The sequence below is a fragment of the Myripristis murdjan genome, chromosome 12, assembly GCF_902150065.1.
Source record: "Myripristis murdjan chromosome 12, fMyrMur1.1, whole genome shotgun sequence".
NCBI lineage: Eukaryota > Metazoa > Chordata > Actinopteri > Holocentriformes > Holocentridae > Myripristis > Myripristis murdjan.
Genome location: NC_043991.1, coordinates 22,005,351 through 22,027,673, shown reverse-complemented (window position 1 = coordinate 22,027,673; position 22,323 = coordinate 22,005,351). Strand labels below are relative to the sequence as shown.

General features: G+C 37.4%; 1 protein-coding gene across 1 annotated transcript in view; it reads right to left on the bottom strand.

Annotated features, from left to right (window-relative positions):
- Window positions 1-22,323, bottom strand: part of znf618 (zinc finger protein 618) — a 48,161-nt gene that overhangs the window by 22,081 nt on the left and 3,757 nt on the right. Inside the window, exons 2-6 of the mRNA XM_030064592.1 lie at window positions 13,978-14,317; window positions 9,645-9,722; window positions 8,058-8,102; window positions 476-565; window positions 131-211 (exon numbers count right to left, since the gene is read on the bottom strand). Of these exons, the coding sequence (XP_029920452.1) occupies window positions 131-211; window positions 476-565; window positions 8,058-8,102; window positions 9,645-9,722; window positions 13,978-14,290 (607 nt within the window). The 5' untranslated portion in view covers window positions 14,291-14,317. The remainder of the gene's footprint in view (window positions 1-130; window positions 212-475; window positions 566-8,057; window positions 8,103-9,644; window positions 9,723-13,977; window positions 14,318-22,323) is intronic.

Here is a 22,323-nt window from a genome sequence, read left to right as displayed (position 1 = left end):
CTTGTATTTCAACATAATTCAGTCTTAGTTTTACAAACATCAGTGCCAAGAATTTTGTATAAAAAAAGGCCAACTAAACCAAAAACTCTAAACCAAATATGTCCAAAATACATATATCAAACAGTCTTACTTGGTCCAATTTTCTGATAGGGTTCAACTGGCTCCTCCTCTTTCAGGTCATCCACAGGTAACACTACCTGTTCATATGGATCTGAGAAAGACAGTGGGGAATTGAATTTTAGGTATTCAGTAACTTCCATACTGATTACTTGATTCATATGAGTAAGTGTAACCATTTACATATATATATATTTCAGATAACATTAGTTGTTTCCAGATCAGCACCCTCGCAGTTTGTAGCCTGACATATTAATTAATTAAATAATTAAATACAGTAAATATAAAATTTTTTAAAAAATCAAGCAAATTCCCTTGATGAATTTTGAAAATATAAAATAACTTGGAGGCAAGTTACCATCAACGGCATGCAGGTCACGGTGCTCCTGAAAACAGCTGTAGTACTTATACTTCTTGCCACAGATGTCACAGGAGTAACGGAAGCTACCTATAGACAGACACGTAGAGAGACCAGCAGTGTTATTTGTGAAACACACGCATGCGATGACTAAATCCAAAAACGCAATCTAAGCTGATTAGAGACTGACAACAGTTTCCTTTACTTGACAGTTTGCAGTAAAAACAGGAATGAAGGGAGGAAAGATCAGGTTACATGTGAGAAGGGTCCCAGGCTCAACCTGAGCCCAGGATGTTGTGTCTACGTGGTATAAACCTTAGCAAACAGAGCCAGCTGGACAGTTTAAAGTCTATTTTCTGCCCTTGCTTGACAAGCTGAGCAACAACAAATGTTTCTTTCACACTGCTTGCCAATACGTGATGTGCCCTTTTAGAAGAAACCACATCATGCAATACACTGCACAAACACAAGAGTTCCACCACTTTCCTGCAGATAACAATGAAATTCTAATAAAGTCAGAAAAGCTATAAGAGGTCAATATTGGCCTTTAAACCCCAAGGCACTCAAGTGTTTTTAAGCATTCCTGAAAGTATTTCATTGTCCAATCAAAAAAAAAAAAAAAAAAAGGTTGGAGAGGACCCAGACTATGTGGTTTTCATCCATTCTGCCTTTTGACAAAGATGCACAGTATACACACAAATAAGATAAACTGCATAAACTTAATTATACAGTATTGATATAACAAATGTCACAACAATATTTACAGATTATCAGATAGCAGTGCTCATGACATTGGCTGTGTGTAGTTAATTTTATTGAGTTTTTCCTCTCAGGTGTTACTGCCATTGTGGAACTTTTGGATATGTAGATCCTATAATGAAAATGAATGGGATTTTTGGATCCTGTAAGCCAATCATCCATTTCAAATGGTTGACATAATGTAAATATAAATGACAAGATGAGGACATATATTTTAAAGCATTACTGAACTTTAAAAATATATTTTGATGACAACCATGGTAAAGATTTAAGAAATATCACATGACAAAGAGAGCTGCTATACTGTATATCATCTCAGCCGTGATGATATTCAGTATAACCACATGACCTCAAGTGAAATTACTTTTGTACAACAGTTCTACAAACAGCACCCTTTATCAAGTGATGGTAATAAGCAACAACACACTATGATTTATTTGTGTAATCAATATCTTGACTCTGCCAACACAAATAGTTCTGTGAGAATTCAAGCAACTGAACTGAACAAAACTAAAAGAGTTTCCTGACTGAAAGTTTGCCTTGATTTGCACCACAGTATCCACTCATGGTACTTTCTTATATGGATGTCATGAGAACTGCTACTTCAGTACCAAGTTGATGCCAATAGTCCAACAGTACTATGGTTCCCATTTTTCTATGGCATCAGAGGTACTGGACGTCTTTATTTAGATTTAACCCTCCTGTTATGTTCACATTTTTGAACATCTTTTATGTTTGGGGTCAATTTGACCCCTGCAGTTTAAACTTCCACAAAATTATTATAACTAAAATTGTTGCCAAAGTTTATGTGTCAGGTGCTTTATGTTTCTTTGTTGATTACCTAAATAGCCCTTTGAATAAAACATAACTCCCCACCACCCCCACTTATACATCCAGTATTCCTATTATGCGACAATGGAAAAATGTTCAAATCACCATAAAATCTCACTGATTGATCTAAAATTGGAAAGAAATATTAATTTTGGGTGTTTTAATGGCTTTATATTATTTCTAAGTACAGATTTTTGTTATTTATAACCAATGCGTTACAAAGTGTGAACAGGACACTGAAAACATATCATCATGTGGATTTCATGTTTACCCAGTAGTGCCCATTACATTAGGAACACTCATTAAATATGTATATATATATATATATATATATATATATTAATCATTTATTTAGAGACATTAAACATTGGCTGGGGTCAAATTGACCCCAAACATAATAGGAGGGTTAATATTTATTTAGATTTAGCCTTCAGCGGACCGTGACATATTCTTCCAAAACTGATGGGGGCAGTATACATACGACTTGTACACTGAAGAGGAGACAAACACGAGAAAGATAGAGCTCTGTCTCGACTTGTCCAAAAGAAACACAGCAAGAGACCTGTATAAAAGGATTTTGCGTTTGAGGCGGATGTTCAGGGGATAATAACAAATTTGCAAAAACCAATATACAAACGGTGCTATTGACGTTTCCTGTTAAATAGTTGTTTCTTTTTCTAATTATGTATAAGTCTGTTTATTATTTCCATAATTCTCTCATGTCTCTGCTGGATACTGCAGTTGAAATTCAGTGCAATCTAAAAAGTTGTTATTTAAAAACAGTTGATTTACTGTTCGTTTTTAATACTTAAAGGTTTAAATACTTGAATGTTCAACAGATTTTAATAAAGGAGTATATGTTGAAGTAATTGGGATTTTTTCTTTTCTTTTTCTTTTTTCAGTTATCGAAACGGGTATCGAGAATTCAAGGGTTTTGGTATCGACTACTAAATTTCTGGTATTGTGACAACCCTTCTTTCTTTGACCAAAAGTTGCCTATAATGCAGCATGTCCTCACCCCCATCCTAATCACACATACGTAACCATAACCACACCTGGGAGGCAGTGCTGCCTCACAGTCGGCAGTGGGAAAGCAGCTGTATCCAGGCTCCTTTCCTCACCCTCATCCTCTTCTGACAACCATTCATAATTTAACTCCAATGTCATTTTCAGAAATGTGTCCGCATTTGCACTGTCGCAGTGTGAATTTATCTAGTTATAATATAGATCATGGCAGTTAATGCAGTTATTGTAAAGTGTAGAAATGTATAACAGTAAAATGCCGGAGTGCTGTTATACTGTATATGAGAACTCATGGCACGCCGCCGTCTCTTTTCAAACCAATCAGAATTCTTAACAAATACCGAATATATTGATGGAAAGGACCTCCAAAGCATAAATAGTTAATATCAGTGTTGGATGTATTTAAAGGCATGCATTTTATAGCCCTGTTAATTTTCATGTTAGCCTGAATGGGGACAGGATCAGGAATGAGGACAGACTCAGAAATCCCTTACTTGGGCTCAGGAATTATGTCGTGTTTGAGCGAACAATATTAATGCAAACTGGAGAAAATAACTGATGGGTTGATAGACCACAAAAATTTTAATGCAAAAGCATTTTCCACTGCCATTTTATATTAGTGCCGAAATGGTAGAATATGCATAAATTTAATTGTAAATGGACCAAATGCTTTCATCTTTTATAAATTTAAATTACCATTTGAATATTAACCATAAGGAAGGCCAAGTCTTTGAAAAGTAAATGTATTTTTTTCCTGTTCAATTTCAATTTGTCAGAGAATGTGCCTAATACATAAAAATTCAAATGCAAAATCATTTACTGAGGTAAAGTTTTAATTATCATTTAAATGCTGCATAAATACACTGAGAGCAAGTAGCCATTGTTTACTGCATTTCAGCTTTAAAATTCAAATTAGCATCTGAATATTATTAAACATAAAATGGGGCAAGGTCTTGAAAATGACATATGAATTGGCCTTTGCATTTCATTTGCAATTTGTGAGATATTGTGCATACCGCTAACTGAAAATTCAAAAACAAATTAGATTATTACATTCAAATTCCATTATGACCCAAACTGCACAGTATGATTTTCCAATTTGCATTCACGTTTCAATAAAATTAACTATTCACTTCCTAAGTAAGCCCTGTCTTGCTGGCTGATGCTACAGAGGAACTGGAGGGGAGAGTGGACAGAGTTTAAGTACATGACAAAACAGATCTCCACATCCACCAAGCTATCTTGTGTTAATTCTCTTGCTAATATTGTTGCATGGGGAAGAAATGCAGAGCCAGGTAGCAGCTGGCACTAAACACCTTAAGTGTTCCTTGGTGCACCTCAGCAAAATGAATCTGATGGTACTCTGTTGCACTGACAGCATGCCACAGCAAGTCAACAAAGTAATCTGCGTATGTGCATCGCCTAAATTGATGCTACAGCAAAAGGAGCACTAGAGTGGTGTAGCAGTGTCTCCTCAACTCTATACTGTGAAATGCATTGATGTGAAATTTTATCTTAATCTTTGTTTGGAGAACTGCTCTACTCTGTGTGTTGTAATATAATAGGCATCCAGTTAAAATGGCTTTCATCTGTTAGGTAAGCTAGGCTTGGGTTTTATGTGCAGATGGACTGTTAACACCTCGTGAGCAAAGCTAACTGTCTTTCAATCATTTAAAACATTTCACACGTAGTTCATTAAAGCCCCACACCAAGCTGACAATCAGCCGCCATCCTTCATTGGTTGTCTGTGGCTGATGATAGCCTGAAGTTTGTGCAGTGTGCCCTACACCACTGTCACCCCTCATCTGTGATGAATCAACAGTGGAGGCCATTGCTGCGAGAAAATAGTCTGATTGGCTGTTCAGCCTAAGCAAATCAGAAGAGACAGGGAAATCAAGTTGTGTTGATATTATGCTAAGCAGGTGAGAAAGCTAACTAGGTAAGTCAAGAACAGAAGCAAAAAACCAAGGGCTGCCAATGGAAGTGTCTGTTGCAACTTCTCATCAGACATCAGCACACTCGATTCATAAAATGAAGCCATCTGAACATATTCCAAGTTCACATTATGTTACACATCTGCATTATGTAATCTTGTTATGTCAGAGCCTTCAACTAAAAGAAAAAACTCAGCCAATCAAGAAGAAATTGATTTTTTTAGATTACTTTTTTAGGTTTGCTGTTTCATTGGATAATCCTAATCCAAATCCTGAAGATGGACAGAAGGATGGGAGAAAGAGTGGGATGGCATACAACAAATGCTTCCCAGTCGAGACTTTTTTCAGGATTGCTGCAGCCTAAAATTCTTGATTTCAGATTTTGCAATGTTTGGGGGCATTTTTAGCAATGAAATTGCAAGTGAAAGTGAAAATTGCAAAAACCTTCATGAGAATTTTACCTTATAACCTTAAGAACCTCTATTCCCTGATCATAGAGTAGCCTACCATTTACGAGACGTTGTCTTGGCTTATTTGCATTTAACTACTTTCTCTCTCTCCTCTGCCTCACTCAGTGACTCTCACACACAAATGCTCTCTATCTCTGATTTCATTACACATAAAGCTTGATGTTCTGAGGCAAGCTTTCACACCATTTTTAAACATTTGAGACTTTTTCTTCCAAGCTTATTTTCTTTCTCTCACTCGCTCTCTCACACACACACACACCCACACACAGTTTGTCATGCCAATAGAGAACTATGCTTCGATCACTTTGCACTTTATATTACACTATCATTAACTATGTATACAGAATCTAGCTCACCTTGATTAATTTGAGTATAGTATTGAGTATTTGCTATAGATGTGGCTGCAGCAGACTCTGTCATGAAGTGTTTGGCAATCAATGACATTTGTTCAAAACAGACACAGTGCAAAACAATTTGCCAATGCTTTCATACAAAACATCAGGGAATTGCTTTGCATGCTCTTTAGCAGTGACCTTTGTCGGCAAATGTGAAATGTTGCTGTCGGACATGCTTGCTTATTTACAACCAAAAAAAGAAAGTGAGTTTAGTGATGCGTGGCTCAACATTTTTGGTGAAAATTGTGGGAAACGATGATTAGTCAAATTTGTGTGACTGCTGCTGAACAAAATTACAATGTTGTGCAGAATTTACAGGCATTAGTTGAATACATGTTAATTGTTGCAACAGTGACACTGCAAAATTCTGGAAGTACTGGCTTCCATTGGTTACAATACCCAAATTAAATAGGAAATAAAATTTGATTTTGCATAATCATGGACAAAAGGCAACCTGTTTTTTTTTTTGTTTGTTTTTTGTTTTTGTTTTTTTACTGGGACTAACTTGAAATATTTACACTGGAAGCAACTTGTGATATTTACACAGTACATATCAACTTTGGAAAGAAAAAAAAAACTGAAACAACAAGAAAAAATTCAGACTAAATTCAGAATATCTCTTATCATGATAAAAATACGGGGAAACCATGTACAGTGATGTAAAATACTAAGGGAATGCAGGAAATGATAAAAACTCCAACAACGGTGTGGGCCTAATTAACATTTAACCTATGAACTGCAGTGGCTTACTTTCAGACTGAATTGGCTCGAAAAGATATGTAGTAAATGCAAAACAATGAAATGATGACCAACTGGTAAAAGAGACATTTATAAAATAAATAATTTGGCTGGCATTACACACACACACAATGGCACAGCACACGGTCAGACCAGTGGAGAAGACATAGTGGTTCTAAAGTTTGGTTACATTTTAGTAGAAATACCGCCCGGTGGTTGTATACCTCAGCCAACCAGTCAAGCTGCTGTTTACATCCATGTCCGTCCAGACTCATATAATGCATGTAGTGAAGACTTTGAAGGAATTTAATTAAAGTTATAAGTTAATTAAAGTTATTAAGTGTATTTTTTGGTGAAATGTGGTATCCATATATTGACATGTATGATTCCAGTGAATAATTTCCAGTGAGAAACATGGTGTCTTCACTTAGAGATTATTTTTACAGAGGACTACAGACAACTGATAGAGAGCTTCATCACATGGAGCAACAATAATCATCTGAAGCTTAATATCAGTAAAATCAATGAGCTGGTGGTGGACGACCAGAGGAACAGGAGGGCCCTGTCCTGTCATCCAGGGACAGGAAGTGAAGCGAGAATGGTCAGTTATGATGTCACAGTGAAATCAACCTTTGACTTTTTGGATATAAAGTGACATAACTTCATCATTATATCCTATTTGACATTTGTATGAAACTTTGTCGTAATTAGCATATTCATTCTAGAGTTATGGACAGAAATGTATTGTGTGTGAGGCCACAGTGACCTTGAACAACAAAATTGAATCAGTTCATTCTTGAGTCCAAGAGGATGTTTGTGATAAATTTGAAGAAATTCCTTCAAGTTGCTCCTGAGATATCACATTCATGAGAATGGGATGGATGTACAGACTTAGATGCACACTAGCAACATGAACAAATAATGTTTCCAGCCACAGCTGTCACACGTGTCAAGACATAATAAAACCCTTGAGAAGTTGTGAGTAAGGGGGGTAACACTAGCAATTTATCAAAACATCTGTTGAGCAAGTATAATATAGAGGAGGTCCCATCCTCATCCTCATCCACAGCAGGTATGCCGTAGCTACACTACACACGTGGAGCCTATAGAGTTCATCCTATTATCTAACAAAATAAAGTTAACTATTTAGATTAGCCTTCATCCTTGCTGCTGAAGAAATACTTTATTTTTCATCTTATTTACTCATATTGTGTAGATGATAAAACACAAAAAGAGTGCAACAGCAGAAAAAAATCCTTTTCCATTGTTTTTTTTTTTTTTTTTAAGAACCTATTAGAGTATTAATGAAGTATGAAACCGATAAGCAGTATCAATAACAGTAGTATATAAAATCCTAACAAAATAAAATCCCAACGATACCCTAGCTGGCAGGCTTATAACCATGTGTGTTGTGGGATGCTTGTATACTCACTGTTGGGAGGCTGAGGTGCACCATCTCCAACCATGCTTTCTGATTCTGCAGTGCAAAAAATGCAAAATAAAGAAATCTTAGATTGATTGAGAGCTAAGACCGGTACTAACAGATTTTTCCAACTTCTAAATGATACTATAAAATGCTATCACTCAGTAAGCCCAAGGCAAAATAATAATAATAATAATAATAATAATAATAATAATAATAATAAAATTTTAAAGCTGGTGTAGGCAGGTCTTTTTTGCCATCAATGACCAAACATTCCAAAAAAAAAAAAAAAATTAATACTGCAATTCAAGTCACCTGAGAGAAAACTAGACTTCTGCACCTACTCTTAGCTCTGTATTCAGGCTTTAGAAAATCTATCCTATGACAGGAGACTTATACCAATCACGGTTCAGAGGGAGGGCATTCCTGTTGGCTGTTCTACAAAATGCATCTGCCCTGCCCTGACTGACTACTTTTCTTCCCTTCTCTACTAGCCCCCAACAACTTTTTTTCCTCTTTCAGACCAACTCAAAATGGCTGCTTCATGTGAACAAGAGTAATGTAACTAAGAGATTTTTTTTTTTTTTAATAGATTATTAACTACTACAAGTTTCACAACACTTGCTTTGACATTTCCTGGCATATGCCCCAGCTGGTCTGGTAGAGCAGAAAATGGGGGGAGAGCTGCAGGACTGTATTTTCAAATTCTGCTTTCCCTGGCTTTAAGAATTAATAAATAAATGTACCCAAGAAACTTCAAACACAGCAATGTGCAGCAACATGCTGCCAATCAAGAGAAGATGAGTAGATACAGAATATTTTAAGTTAGATTGTTTGTGGCTTCCATAAAGGACCAATATATGTATATAAAGTAGGGCTGTCACGATACCAGAAATTCAGTAGTCGATACCAATACCAGTGAATTTCCACAAATCTCGATACCCGTTTCGATACAAAAAAAAAAAGAAAGAAAGAGAGAAAAAAGAAAAAATCCCATTTACTTCAACATACACTCCTTTATTGAAATCTTTATTCAAGTATTTAAGCCTTCAAGTCTTTAAAACAATCAATAAACAAACTGTGCTTAAATAACAACTTTTTGGATTGCTTAGAATTGCAACTACAGTATCCAGCAGAGACATGAGAGAAATATGGAAATAATAAGTAGGCTTACACATTATTAGAAAAAGAAGCAACAATTTAACAGGAAACTTTGATGGCGCCGTTTGCATATTTTGTTTTGAGGATTTATTATTATCCCCTGATCATCCGCCTTGAATGGGAAATCTTGCTGTGTTTCTTTTGGACAAGTTGAGGTGGAGCTGCTGCTCCATCTTTCACGTGTGTTTGTCTCTTCTTCAGCACAGACCTGAACAAGTGTAAATCATATGTATACCGCCTCCATCGGTTCTGGAAGAACATGTTATGGTCTGCTGAGGGGCAAATCTAAATAAATATGAAATCTAAATAAATACATCCGCTACCTACAGTGCCGCAGAAAAGCAGGTACCATCATAGTTTGTGACTATTGGCATCGACTTCATACCGAAGTATCGGTTCTCGTGACATCCCTAATACAAAGCAATAGTGCCTTACCTCTGTGTGCCCTGACATGTGTCTGAAAGCAGTTATAGTATTTGTACTTCTTCCCACATACCCCACAGACGTAGGAACCTGTGTAAGAAGGCAAAACAATGTTATAAAAACAAGGAGATAGTGTAGTTTTAAGACAGTGAGTCTTAAGTTATTTTACATTATTGCATGTGTCGTATGTTAACATCTCTCACATGTGGTGTATATTCTAAAATGCCTTTGGAAAATGCAAATGGGTTTCTTAGAAAATGCTAAGTGCACATTGCAGTGAACTGCTTGCTGCGATTAGTTTAGTTGCTATTGCTATATATATATATGTGTGTGTGGGGGGGTATATATATACATACTGTACAGGCCAAAAGTTTGGACACACCTTCTCATTCAATGCATTTTCTTTATTTTCATGACTATTTACATTGTAGATTCTCACTGAAGGAATCAAAACTATGAATGAACACATGTGGAGTTATGTACTTAACAAAAAAAGGTGAAATAACTGAAAACATGTTTTATATTCTAGTTTCTTCAAAATAGCCACCCTTTGCTCTGATGACTGCTTTGCACACTCTTGGCATTCTCTCCATGAGCTTCAAGAGGTAGTCACCTGAAATGGTTTTCACTTCACAGGTGTGCCTTATCAGGGTTAATTAGTGGAATTTCTTGCTTTATCAATGGGGTTGGGACCATCAGTTGGTCTGTGCAGAAGTCAGGTTACTACACAGCCGACAGCCCTATTGGACAACTGTTAAAATTCATATTATGGCAATAACCAATCAGCTAACTAAAGAAAAACAAGTGGCCATCATTACTTTAAGAAATGAGGGTCAGTCAGTCCGGAAAATTGCAAAAACTTTAAATGTGTCCCCAAATGGAGTCGCAAAAACCATCAAGCGCTACAACGAAACTGGCACACATGAGGACCGACCCAGGAAAGGAAGACCAAGAGTCACCTCTGCTTCTGAGGACAAGTTCATCCGAGTCACCAGCCTCAGAAATCGCAAGTTAACAGCAGCTCAGATCAGAGACCAGATAAATGCCACACAGAGTTCTAGCAGCAGACCCATCTCTAGAACAACTGTTAAGAGGAGACTGTGCGAATCAGGCCTTCGTGGTCAAATAGCTGCTAGGAAACCACTGCTAAGGAGAGGCAACAAGCAGAAGAGATTTGTTTGGGCCAAGAAACACAAGGAATGGACATTAGACCAGTGGAAATCTGTGCCTTGGTCTGATGAGTCCAAATTTGAGATCTTTGGTTCCAACCACCGTGTCTTTGTGAGACGCAGAAAAGGTGAACGGATGGATTCCACATGCCTGGTTCCCACTGTGAAGCATGGAGGAGGAGGTGTGATGGTGTGGGGGTGTTTTGCTGGTGACACTGTTGGGGATTTATTCAAAATTGAAGGCACACTGAACCAGCATGGCTACCACAGCATCCTGCAGCGACATGCCACCCCATCCGGTTTGTGTTTAGTTGGACGATCATTTATTTTTCAACAGGACAATGACCCCAAACACACCTCCAGGCTGTGTAAGGGCTATTTGACCAAGAAGGAGAGTGATGGAGTGCTGCGGCAGATGACCTGGCCTCCACAGTCACCGGACCTGAACCCAATCGAGATGGTTTGGGGTGAGCTGGACCGCAGAGTGAAGGCAAAGGGGCCAACAAGTGCTAAACACCTCTGGGAACTCCTTCAAGACTGTTGGAAAACCATTTCAGGTGACTACCTCTTGAAGCTCATGGAGAGAATGCCAAGAGTGTGCAAAGCAGTAATCAGAGCAAAGGGTGGCTATTTTGAAGAAACTAGAATATAAAACATGTTTTCACTTATTTCACCTTTTTTTGTTAAGTACATAACTCCACATGTGTTCATTCATAGTTTTGATTCCTTCAGTTAGAATCTACAATGTAAATAGTCATGAAAATAAAGAAAACGCATTGAATGAGAAGGTGTGTCAAAACTTTTGGCCTGTACTGTATATATATATATATATATATATATATATATATAATTAGTTTATCACATTCCCCAGATAGCCATGACTGACTGCTGTAGACCTTTACAAATGAGCATCATTTCATTAGGTGCTATTTTATTTCATTTGACAAACACATATATCTAGTAAGGCTCTGTATAACATTCCCATTTTCCATATTCATAAAAGTGTAGTTAAGTCCTTTACACCATACAAAAATAGCAGTAAAAATAATTTAAAAAAAATAATAATTATTATTATAAAAGAACATCCACAATAGTTTTAGAAGCATAACCTCTAAATGCCCTTAAACCTGGGAATTTGAAGGAGGTAAGGAGCTACTGACCTAAGACACCTGCCTGGTTCATAACCAGTAATCATGTCTGATACACACTGTGGATTTAGACCACTAAAATCTTCATAAAGCTTATCTTTCAGTTTTACTCTGTGAGGGAAACATCCCATGAATAAAATGGAAGATACATCTTCTGTCTGGTAAATAACTAACAACTGATTTTTAAATTGTCTGAAAGAGACTTTTCAAAATTCAGGTACTTTCCAGAAATTTCATGACCTGTGGGAATCCTTGGCAAGAATGCTTGTAAAAAATGTTTTTCAGAGTCAGACTAAGTTTAACACCTTCAAATGATAAAGTCAGCTTAAGGCGATTTCCCTCCCAAATTACCCGGGTAAAGCATTAGCCCACCACGGCATCTTTTCAAGGAACTTCCTTCAGCCTGTTGCTGTTTGCGTTTCCTCTGCAGTCTAAAGACCCACCATAATGAGCAAATTAGTACGCTGTGTGGAATGTATGGAGCAGAGATAGCTGTCTTACCTGTCATTTTTTAGAGTTGTGAAACATCTGGCTATTTAACCTATTTTAACCCCCTTGATGATAGATTACTGACACACAAAGCGGTCAAGTCCTCCGTCTATGTGCATATATGTGCCATAGAGAAATACAGAGGAGGAAAATCAAACTATAAAAGCATCTGTCTCCACAGTAAATCATCACTTGAGTGTTTGATGGTTATTTATTTTTGCTTTAAAACCTCACTTTATCAAACAAAGAGCTATGTCCTCCCCTTTTCCTAAACTGGTCCTAACCCTTTTTAATGCAAACATCCCAACCAATCCCAACCAAGAGTAAAGACTAGAGAAAGCCACTGTCTAGTTTAACTGATGCTTTATGGTGAAACAAAGACAAACTTTGTCAACAGTCACTTGAAAAATCTGTTTACTATGACCGTATGTCATGCGCCACACTAAACAATGGTTCTCCCATCACTCGCTGATTGGGACTGCAATCATTTTCCCAACAGGAACAACTTTGCAGAGATTTCTGCTTTCCCCTCAAAACATCACTCTATTCTGTTTAAATGACAACTGTAGTGAAATCAGGGTGGGTAGACCTAACCAATCAGTGTCATTGTTGAGCTGAGGCTGTCTGACATCCCTTCATTTAACCTGCTATGCTAAGTTAACTGATAAATAAAGTGTCAGTATTAGCTCAACACACATTTACACAACGCCTTTGCTCAGAGAATTTAAGCATTTGTGTGCATTTCTTTTACATTTCTTAGTGGTCTGCCTATTCTTAGTTAAGGAGAGGTGCATTTTACTTGTAAACGTCTGCAGGAAACCCTGGCTCTATTTTATTGAAGTCAGAGCATGTGAACAGTGTGGAGCAGCTTGATTCCATTTACGTGTATGCAATCCTCTCCGCTGCTCTGCTCCAACTTGGATTAATTGTGTGAAGTATTAATATTCGCCTAGTTGTGAAAATGACAATCTGTTATATTAGTGATATGTGGCTGCATCCATTGCTATCTTTATACCAGACACACAAGGATGAAATTGCTATCAATCTACTTGTCTGACTCTAGTTTATACAAAAAGCAAATGTAAATGCCAACTGAACATCAGTAGCACAATTAGAGACTGTAATTTTTCTCTAACACCTCAACTCTTAAAAATTAGAATATACTTTTAATCCACCCTCAAAAGAAAACCCTATTGAGTATGTATATGTAAATTCTGTAATATGGCGCCACTGAAGTTGCATTTTTATCAGTAAAAAAATCCCTCTGTGCCAATCAATCTCACTGTAAAGAGAGTTTAATGTTTACAAATGTGTGTCAAGTAGACAATGAACAGAGACTAAACTATTTTTAATCTTAATTAATTTTGAAATTGTATATGTGTTATAACTGATTAAATAACTCTTGGAAGAAAACAAAACATCCAAATTATGCATAAAGAATTGCAGATGCACCACCAGATGCATCTCGAGAATACAAGGTCAAGCTTGGATAAGCCAGAAAAGACTGCAGTCAGGAAATGCATGTATATATTCACACACCTATGCACGAGTCTGTGCTCTTCGTTGGGGGAGGTGTACCAAGGGCAAACATACCCTGGGTCTGAGATCCACGGGATCCTCCTCCACTTCCTCTTCCATCATTGCCTCCAATAACAACGCAAATCTCAGCAGGGTTGGCATCTGCAACTTTCCCATTACTGGTCCCCGAGGTCCCAGGTTCTTTCTTTACTGTGACAGGTGGTGGGCTAGTGCTCGTGGCGGTTGAGGCTAAGGTGGATGAGGGGCCATCTGTGGCCACACTTCCAGAGTCCACCTGCTCCTGCCCAGGATTGGGTGCCTCTTGCGCACTCATGACTCTGCCTCCTCCAGGCCTGTGCTCCTGCAGGGAGGGGAATGAAGACAGTGAGAAAGACAAAGACTTTACCTTATTGATTTTTAACAAAATACAGTGGGGCATTATTTCTAACTGGTGTGATAAATTTCTAAACATCAGCTCACAAGGCCAGACAAAAAGCCAATAAATAAAAGAAAAACTCATAAAAAACAAAGTTTTTCCACTTTCATGGCAAAACATCAACATCTAAGAACACAGAATTGTACCTAGATAGATAGATAGTTTGGTTTTATGTATGAATGGAATAACTGGAGTGAGTTACAAAACACAAGCTGCAATCTGCTTATTCCTTATTCCAAAAGTCTACAAAAACCCAATTTGTTAGACAATCATTCCTCTTTCTCTAAATATAGAGCCAAGAGGCGTGTGAGTTTTAAAGGCAGGTTAAAGTTTTCAAAAGCAACTTAAGCATCAAAATGCACAGGAGACACTATGAGGTCACAGAATGATTTTACAGATGGAGGAAAACAACATTTATTATCTGTTGTTAGCCATGAACAACACAGTGGCTTTACTGTTCATAGGTGACCTTTGATGACAATAAGTTGCACAGCTTTAGTGCACCCAAGTGCTCTAATTTCAGAAATATCCAAATTACTCAACTTGCTACTTCAGCACCAGACTATAAAGGAGCAAGGCCTTGTCAAGAGAATGTGCTCAAAATGCAACCAAGCAAAACAGAGTTATGCCAGGATGACTGATTTTGTGGAAATAGGGAAAATTAGTCTTCTAATAATAGAACAGCAATACAGCAACAATGAGCCTTTTCATAGCCCAAACACACCTTTACTTGGAAATGACATGACTAACCAAGTAACTACAACAAGACTCAGCCTCTGCTAACAGGCCCAAGAATTAGATCATGTTGACACTAATTATAAATCACCATTTTAGGTTTTCAGTTCAGCTAATGCAACAGCTTTTATTGCATAAGGCAAAGAGCTGGTAGAGGCTGGCCAATACAACAAGTCATTAGCTGGATGTTGGAAACAGATAGTGTGTGGGAGGATTATTAATTTAGTGCAAGACTGAAATTTAGAAGAAAATGTCATGCTAAAGCTAATTCATTTTTGTTGGTTTGTTTTTTTGTTTGTTTGTTTGTTTTGTTTTGTTTTGTTTTGTTTTGTTTTCTGCAAGGTATGATTGTACATGAGACCAAGCATATTCAACATCCATATTTGCAGTTACTGGGCTTATTGGTGTTTCATTTTTGTTTTCAGATAACTGGCAGCAGGGGTGGATGATGCTATGGCTACACTGAAAGTTAGTGAAAAAATACAGCACTAAAAATAACAGCACTTAATTTGCGGCTTGTAACATGGTACACGCTACATGCCAAGAACAAAAAAGATAAAATTTTAAACACCAGCTGAATTAGGTCTTTGAGCTTATTTTAATCATTTTCTAGACCAAAACATAAGCAAGGACTGCCCAGTTCCCAGTCAAGAATAAAAGGAATAATTTAAAATCGGACTCTGACATTGTATATCTTAAGCTGTGCTGCCTTAAGCATTCCAAGTTCAGTTGTAAAATGGCAGTTTATGGACATATTTGCAGCTGTTCACCTCATAACATGTTAGTTCAGCAACCTACTGAAGTCCTCAGTTTGATTGTTTTTGATAGGAGCCATCCATTGGTAGGCAAACTTTTAAATCTAATTCTAATGCTATTCTAATGTTCAACAGCGACAGATGTCATGAAGCAAGTGAGCACAACGACCATGGAAAGTGGTGACACTGAGCTGAAAAGCCCATGTTCTGAATCAAAAAGAGGAAATACATTGTTTGTCTAATTTAGCTATTACTATGCAGGCACAGATCTTAGCATAATTTGCCCTAGTCTTTTCTTCGTACTACTGTGATGCAGCGCAGAGTTGCCTCATCTTAACCAAAGTTTAAATTGCCTTAACCGAACACTCGCCTTAATATAAATGTTTTAGTTCTGATGTTCTAATTTTGTTTTACTTTCCTAAACTTAACCATGGCCTTAATTCCAATTGTTGCAATGCAATACAAATGATACAAATAAAATGTACAGGCATTGTACAAAACAAGGGTGCAAAACATTTTGATATCATTCAAATACTGTACAAGAACTTCTTCAATTTCAGCTGTTCCTCTGGGTATTTATTTTGAGGATGACTAAACAGAGTAGAAATTTGGCTTGCAAAACTAATCAGTATGTTAAAGTAATCTCTTGGCTTGAAAGTTGGGGGTTACACAGTTTAAATGTTGTAATTTTAGCAAGTTTTCTGTTCACCTCAAGATTTCTGAATGAAAATGGGCTCTATGGGCACCCACGGGTCTCCCCTTTGCTGACATGCTCACTTTATGTTGATCCTATGCAGTTTGAGACAAAAACAACGCAGTTTTTTTTTTTTTTTTTTGGCATGCAACACATATTTGCTGCATATTGGCCTATTCTAAAATGGTATATTTATGCATGCTGGGACCTAAACAATCTTGGAATTGCATAAATTGAGTTTGACTGGAAAGCTGAGACGCTTGGGGATTCAATGACCCACTATGACCTTTCAGATAATCACTGCCTCATGAAACTTTACATCCACAAACTATAGGATAATTCATAAAACACAAACAATCAATTACATTTGTGACCTGCATTTTACATATTCACTGAGATGGGAAGTAAAACTGACAAATCAGGGCACATTTTGAGTGCACTATGGTTCCTTGGTTTGGAGGGTTTACTGGTCAGTTTCACTTCGGTTTACAGTAAATACATTTCTTCAGTCAGTATAGTATGTTACACATCAAGAAATTAAGAAAAGAGCATTTATAATATGGAACACTGAGGTTACCAACTGTCAACCATAAAGGCTGCTTCCTCTAACACTCTCATTATAATTATATCATAGAAAATGGCTTCTTTTTCTACAATGCGATGCACCTGCGGTGTACTCCTCATCTGCAAAGTGTTTGAGTTTTTCTGGCTGTTTTTAAGCATTTATTACAGATAAACCACGTTGAACCTTATGGAATTGCCAGTGCAGAATAACCAGTGCTATACTTTAACTCATAAAATTCCGTAAAGGTTAATGATCAATCATAAGGAAAGATGGAGAATGTGGGTATATGACCCTTACTAACTTTCAACTCTCACCCTGCTCAGAATGTGACAGCAAAAAGAAAACTTTGTCATCATACAAGGAGGGTGCATTCATCGATCATTATCACCAAAATCAGAGAAATTAACAGAACAAATTCTAGATATTTCAACATTATTTCAAAAGAAATGCAATATATATCTATATACCGAGAGAGAGAGAGAGAGAGAGAGAGAGAGAGACAATACATATATTGGTTTCATAAGCCTAACCCTGGTATATAACAGTAACAAAAATCATGTGACAGACAACATGTCAATATAGAACAAAAATGGAATACCCCACAGCTACACTGTGCTGAGGAAGAGACACTAAATAACTCAGTCCAGCAGAGAACTGAATCTGAGACAGGATATGAATCTATAAAGACCAGTGTCTTATGATCACCTAAAATTGATCAGTTAAAGTTATGTTTACAATTGTTAAAAAAAAAAAAAAAAAAGTATAGAAATTCACCAGTAGCTGCTGCTATAAGAAATTTTAGTGCACCCCCTCCCACCATCACCACCACATCCCCTTACCCATCCAACAGTTTCTGTACTAAGATTGGAATGGAAACCAAAATGGAATTTTTCTGGAATGGAATAAAGGATTCTGCTTAAGCTCAAGTTAATTGCTGATACACAACTTTTTTATACCTAACACCAAAATAGGGAGTGTAAAAATAGATTTAGAATTACTGTTAATGAAAAGGTCCTTAAGTTCTCATGAGGTTTGTCTTTATTTACAAACAAGGTTGATGTTGCTTTCATAATTTCATAATAGTTTGTTTCATAATTCAAGCTGAGCACTGACACAGAACCCCAAATCAGATGTCAAAGGGGGAGACAAAGAATGTACTAACCCACAAATGAGAATGCTAGAAGAAGTCAGTATACTGTCATAAATCTATATGACCATCAGAGAGGTAGCCCCAGTCACCTAAAAATGCTCTGTGCAATGCTCTGTGCTCTGAGCGTGCAAGCATAGCTATATCAAGGGTTATCAAGTGGACATTTCCCATCAAAATGTTTCACTGAATTAGTCCCAGATACACCATATACATCTAATACAGCTGAAGTTGCCTTCACTACTTTAAATTGTAAATAATACTACAATCCCCTCTGAACTCACAGGAGTCCATTCAGCAGTTTAGAAATCATAATGCATCAACATTTAGCAAATAAATTCTATCAACAAAATAAGGGGACTGATTCTTCTGCCTGGAGAAAAATCAATAAAATATGATTAAATTGGCAAAAAAAAAAAAATAATAATAATTTTAAGGACAAACACTTGACCATGTCCAGTGGGAATTGTCTCTAAGTGACAGTAAGTCTCCAATCTAATGCCATGCTGGTGTTTGCACTGAGGAGGTTAATGAAGCGTTCATTTGGCAGCTATGAAGCTACAGAATATGATCTCACAAGCTGATCAGTGTGGGACACATCTGGTTTCCATCTCCCTTCAAACAAATACAGACAGTGCTTAGTTCAAGGTATACATGGGTATATGGATCACACTCACCTCTTTTTGGCAATTTACAGAATACTATTCACCAAAAAGCCTCTGAAATATATAGGAGAGTATTCCAACTTCCTTCTTTGTGATCTATCCATCTCCTTAATAGTAAACCCGTCTCATCAACTATCTCTACATGCATACAGGAGGAGTTGATCCATCACATTATGTACCTTGAAGAGGTGGGATGTGTCACACTTGCTCAAGTCAAATTAACCTGATCAAGTCAAATTAAGTCATATTCAGTTGTAAGTTATTTAAATGGTAAGAAGTAACAGAGAAATATGTGTAACATTTTTGAATAATTTGTTACACTTTGCACAACAGAGGTACTACCCATCTTCATTTGACACTTTACTCCAGCTGTATCACATAGAGCTGGTCAGACTTTTACTATTCAGCCAGGTCATGTTTATGCAATATCATAATGGAGCCATGTATATCCAAAGCAAAGTAAATGTTCCACTCTGACATCAGAATACAGCTGGACATGGCCAAAACTCAGGCAAAAGTAACATTACGACATCATCATAGAACAATAAATGACCAATTCCAGGTAGAAGTTGCACCATGACATTATAATACAGCAGTACATGACCAGTCCCAGGTAAAAGTTACATTATGACAGTATAATAAGAGTGCTCTATCAACTTTCAAGTCATGATTCAAGTGTCATGAGTCTCACTTTGGAATTTCCTGGCTTTACACAGAGCTGTTCAATTTCTCTCTAACCAATCAGTGGTCTGCAATGTTTTCACATCACCTTTGAGTATCAGCTCAACTTGACTGGAACCTCAACAGAAATTATACCAAATAAAGTGTCAGCTACTATCCACAACTTTTGCCTATGGAAAACCAAAAAAGGTGCCTACAGTGAAGTTGAGTCATAGCATGTGGTAGAAAAGCAGCTTATTTCATATAAAAAACAAACCGCTTCTATTTAATTGTATAAAGTAGTGCTACTGATAACAGTACTAAGGTCAAAAAAGTCGCTTTATAAATGTAGTCATGCCCCAGCCATATACTAGATTTCAACCTATTCTTGTTAAGTGACTGATGCTTTGGACGGTTTTGGTGCTCTGCCTTCAAGTGCAAATAATCATTTTCTGTCTGTGGTTTTAGTATGTGTTGTTTTTGTTGTTGTCTGACAATCATTTACATTTTACAAACATGATCATACCTGTAAAACCTCCCATCAGTAAGCAGCCTAGTATTAGTTGGTGAAAAACAAGAAAGGGGGGGGGGGGGGGGGGGGGGGATCAAATTTTTATTTTTTGGCCACATCTCCCAGGCCTACTTGGTGGTTGACTCACACTTGTGAATCCCACTGCATCTTTTCTGCACCCCTACACTGAAATCTTTGCTCTTGTATTTATCTCTAAATACAGATGGCCAAATTTTTTTTTTTGTGTGAGACACATAACAGGTTCTTATCAACTGGCCACAACCTTTCTCTACCAGCCTCTGTCTGACAGTTTAACAGCCACTTCTTTTTATTTATTTAAATTTTCCATTGTCAAAATGAAGCATTAGACACCATATGCTATTCACTATTTTTACATTTCAGATATGTAAAGCTGTTTACTCCTAAAGGAGCCATGGTAAGTGCCCCCCACTGTAATGTGTCATTGCCTAAAAAGTATGAAATATTTTGAAAGACTTATCTTAAATGCCAGCAAAAAAAAAAAAATGAAGACAGCACAAATAAATGAACTCTGCACTTGTAAAATACACAGAAAATGGCACACTACATTTGGCTACTGGCTATAAAACAATTACCATGCTAGAGGAGATGCATTGATCTCTTCACCTCCTATGGGGTTGAAACTGTAGGAAATCAACCAGTGGCCAAAAAGGGTTTATATTGAGCAGGTTCCACAGATTCCATTAGGGGGGAAAAAGCGCTGCAAAGCCTCTGAGCAAAGGTCATATTGCTGTGATAATAATTTGGGAGCAATAGGTCTCATTACCTCCTGAAACAAAAATTCACAGACTGAAATCCTTTAATATTTTATTTTTTTTATTTTTGTAATCAAATGATCTGGCAAAGAGACATCTGAATTTTGATCAGTCACTTTGTGATCTATGTAAGATTTCCTGGCTGATATGTTGAATGTATACCTTCCTTGCATGGACAACTAAAATACATAATGTTGCCTTTTCCCTCTATCAACTCAAACTGCAAACCTAGCCATCTGGCCCTCAGTTCTTCTTTTGTCACTGATGTTTTCGGTATCAGGATGTTGTGACCCACAGTATCATGACACAACTTAAGGACATCAATTACATGCACATTTGCATCTATCTACTATTGCCTCACATTGCGTGTGTTGGGGCCAAAAAGTTGAACTTGAATGCTCCACAAAGGCTGCAGCCAACGGCCAACTAACACATACGTTCTTTACCTGCAGGAGAGGAAATTACTTCCCATACCAGCAGGTGGCAGTAGTCTGTACTCATCATTCAAAAAAGGAAACTGAAAGGCCCAGAACCATTGCTGACTCTAAACAAAGCAGCATTTGATTAGCATTTTCACACTACTCTTGCTCAGTTTTGTAATAAAGCTACTCCTAATCAAGAATATGTGAGATAAGAAGTTGCAAATGGCACTGGCATTGTCAGCCATTGTTCTGTTGGTGGTGGAAGAGTTAAGGAAGAGGCAGAAGCGCAAAATAATTCTGTCTCTCTTCTGGTGTACTGATTTGCTAAGCTAAACAGCCAATCAGAATGATTTCTCTCACCGACTGACTCCACCACCGATTCAGCATGCTCAACTGGCCGTAAAGCCACCTGCAGGGGTTCGACTAATGCCAGTGGCGCAGAACACAGCTAGGGCCAGACACTCACTGACGGCCCAACATCAGCCAACAGGTAACCATCGGCTTGGTGTGCCACAGCCTTAAAGCTCTAGCTAATAATCCAAAACAAAATTCAGCGGAGAAGCTAACCAAAGTCTCAAGGCCCTATCAACCAAGAAAAGTTGTTATACTATTCCGTCAAATTTCATCTGCAACAAGCATCTTAACAAGCATTCTCAAAAGCTAAGAGTTTGGGGAGGTAAGGGGTTGGGGGGATGGGGACTGGATGATTACTATGTCCATTTATTAAATGTGTTTTACAACAGGCATGTTGCCTACATTTAGAAAAGGCTGTTCTCTTCATGATTTGGGCCAGCTGTTTTGTGAAATGTCAGTGCATGGATATTAACCACCATGTCATAAACCAATGCACAATGCTTATCTACAGTTCCGGAGTAAAGAGGCTAGGCATGCAAGGAGAACATCTTGAGGACATACCTCTATTCAGAATTCTGCACTTAGTCTAGGTACTTAAAATAATTGGCCTATATGTGGGCAGTACTGGG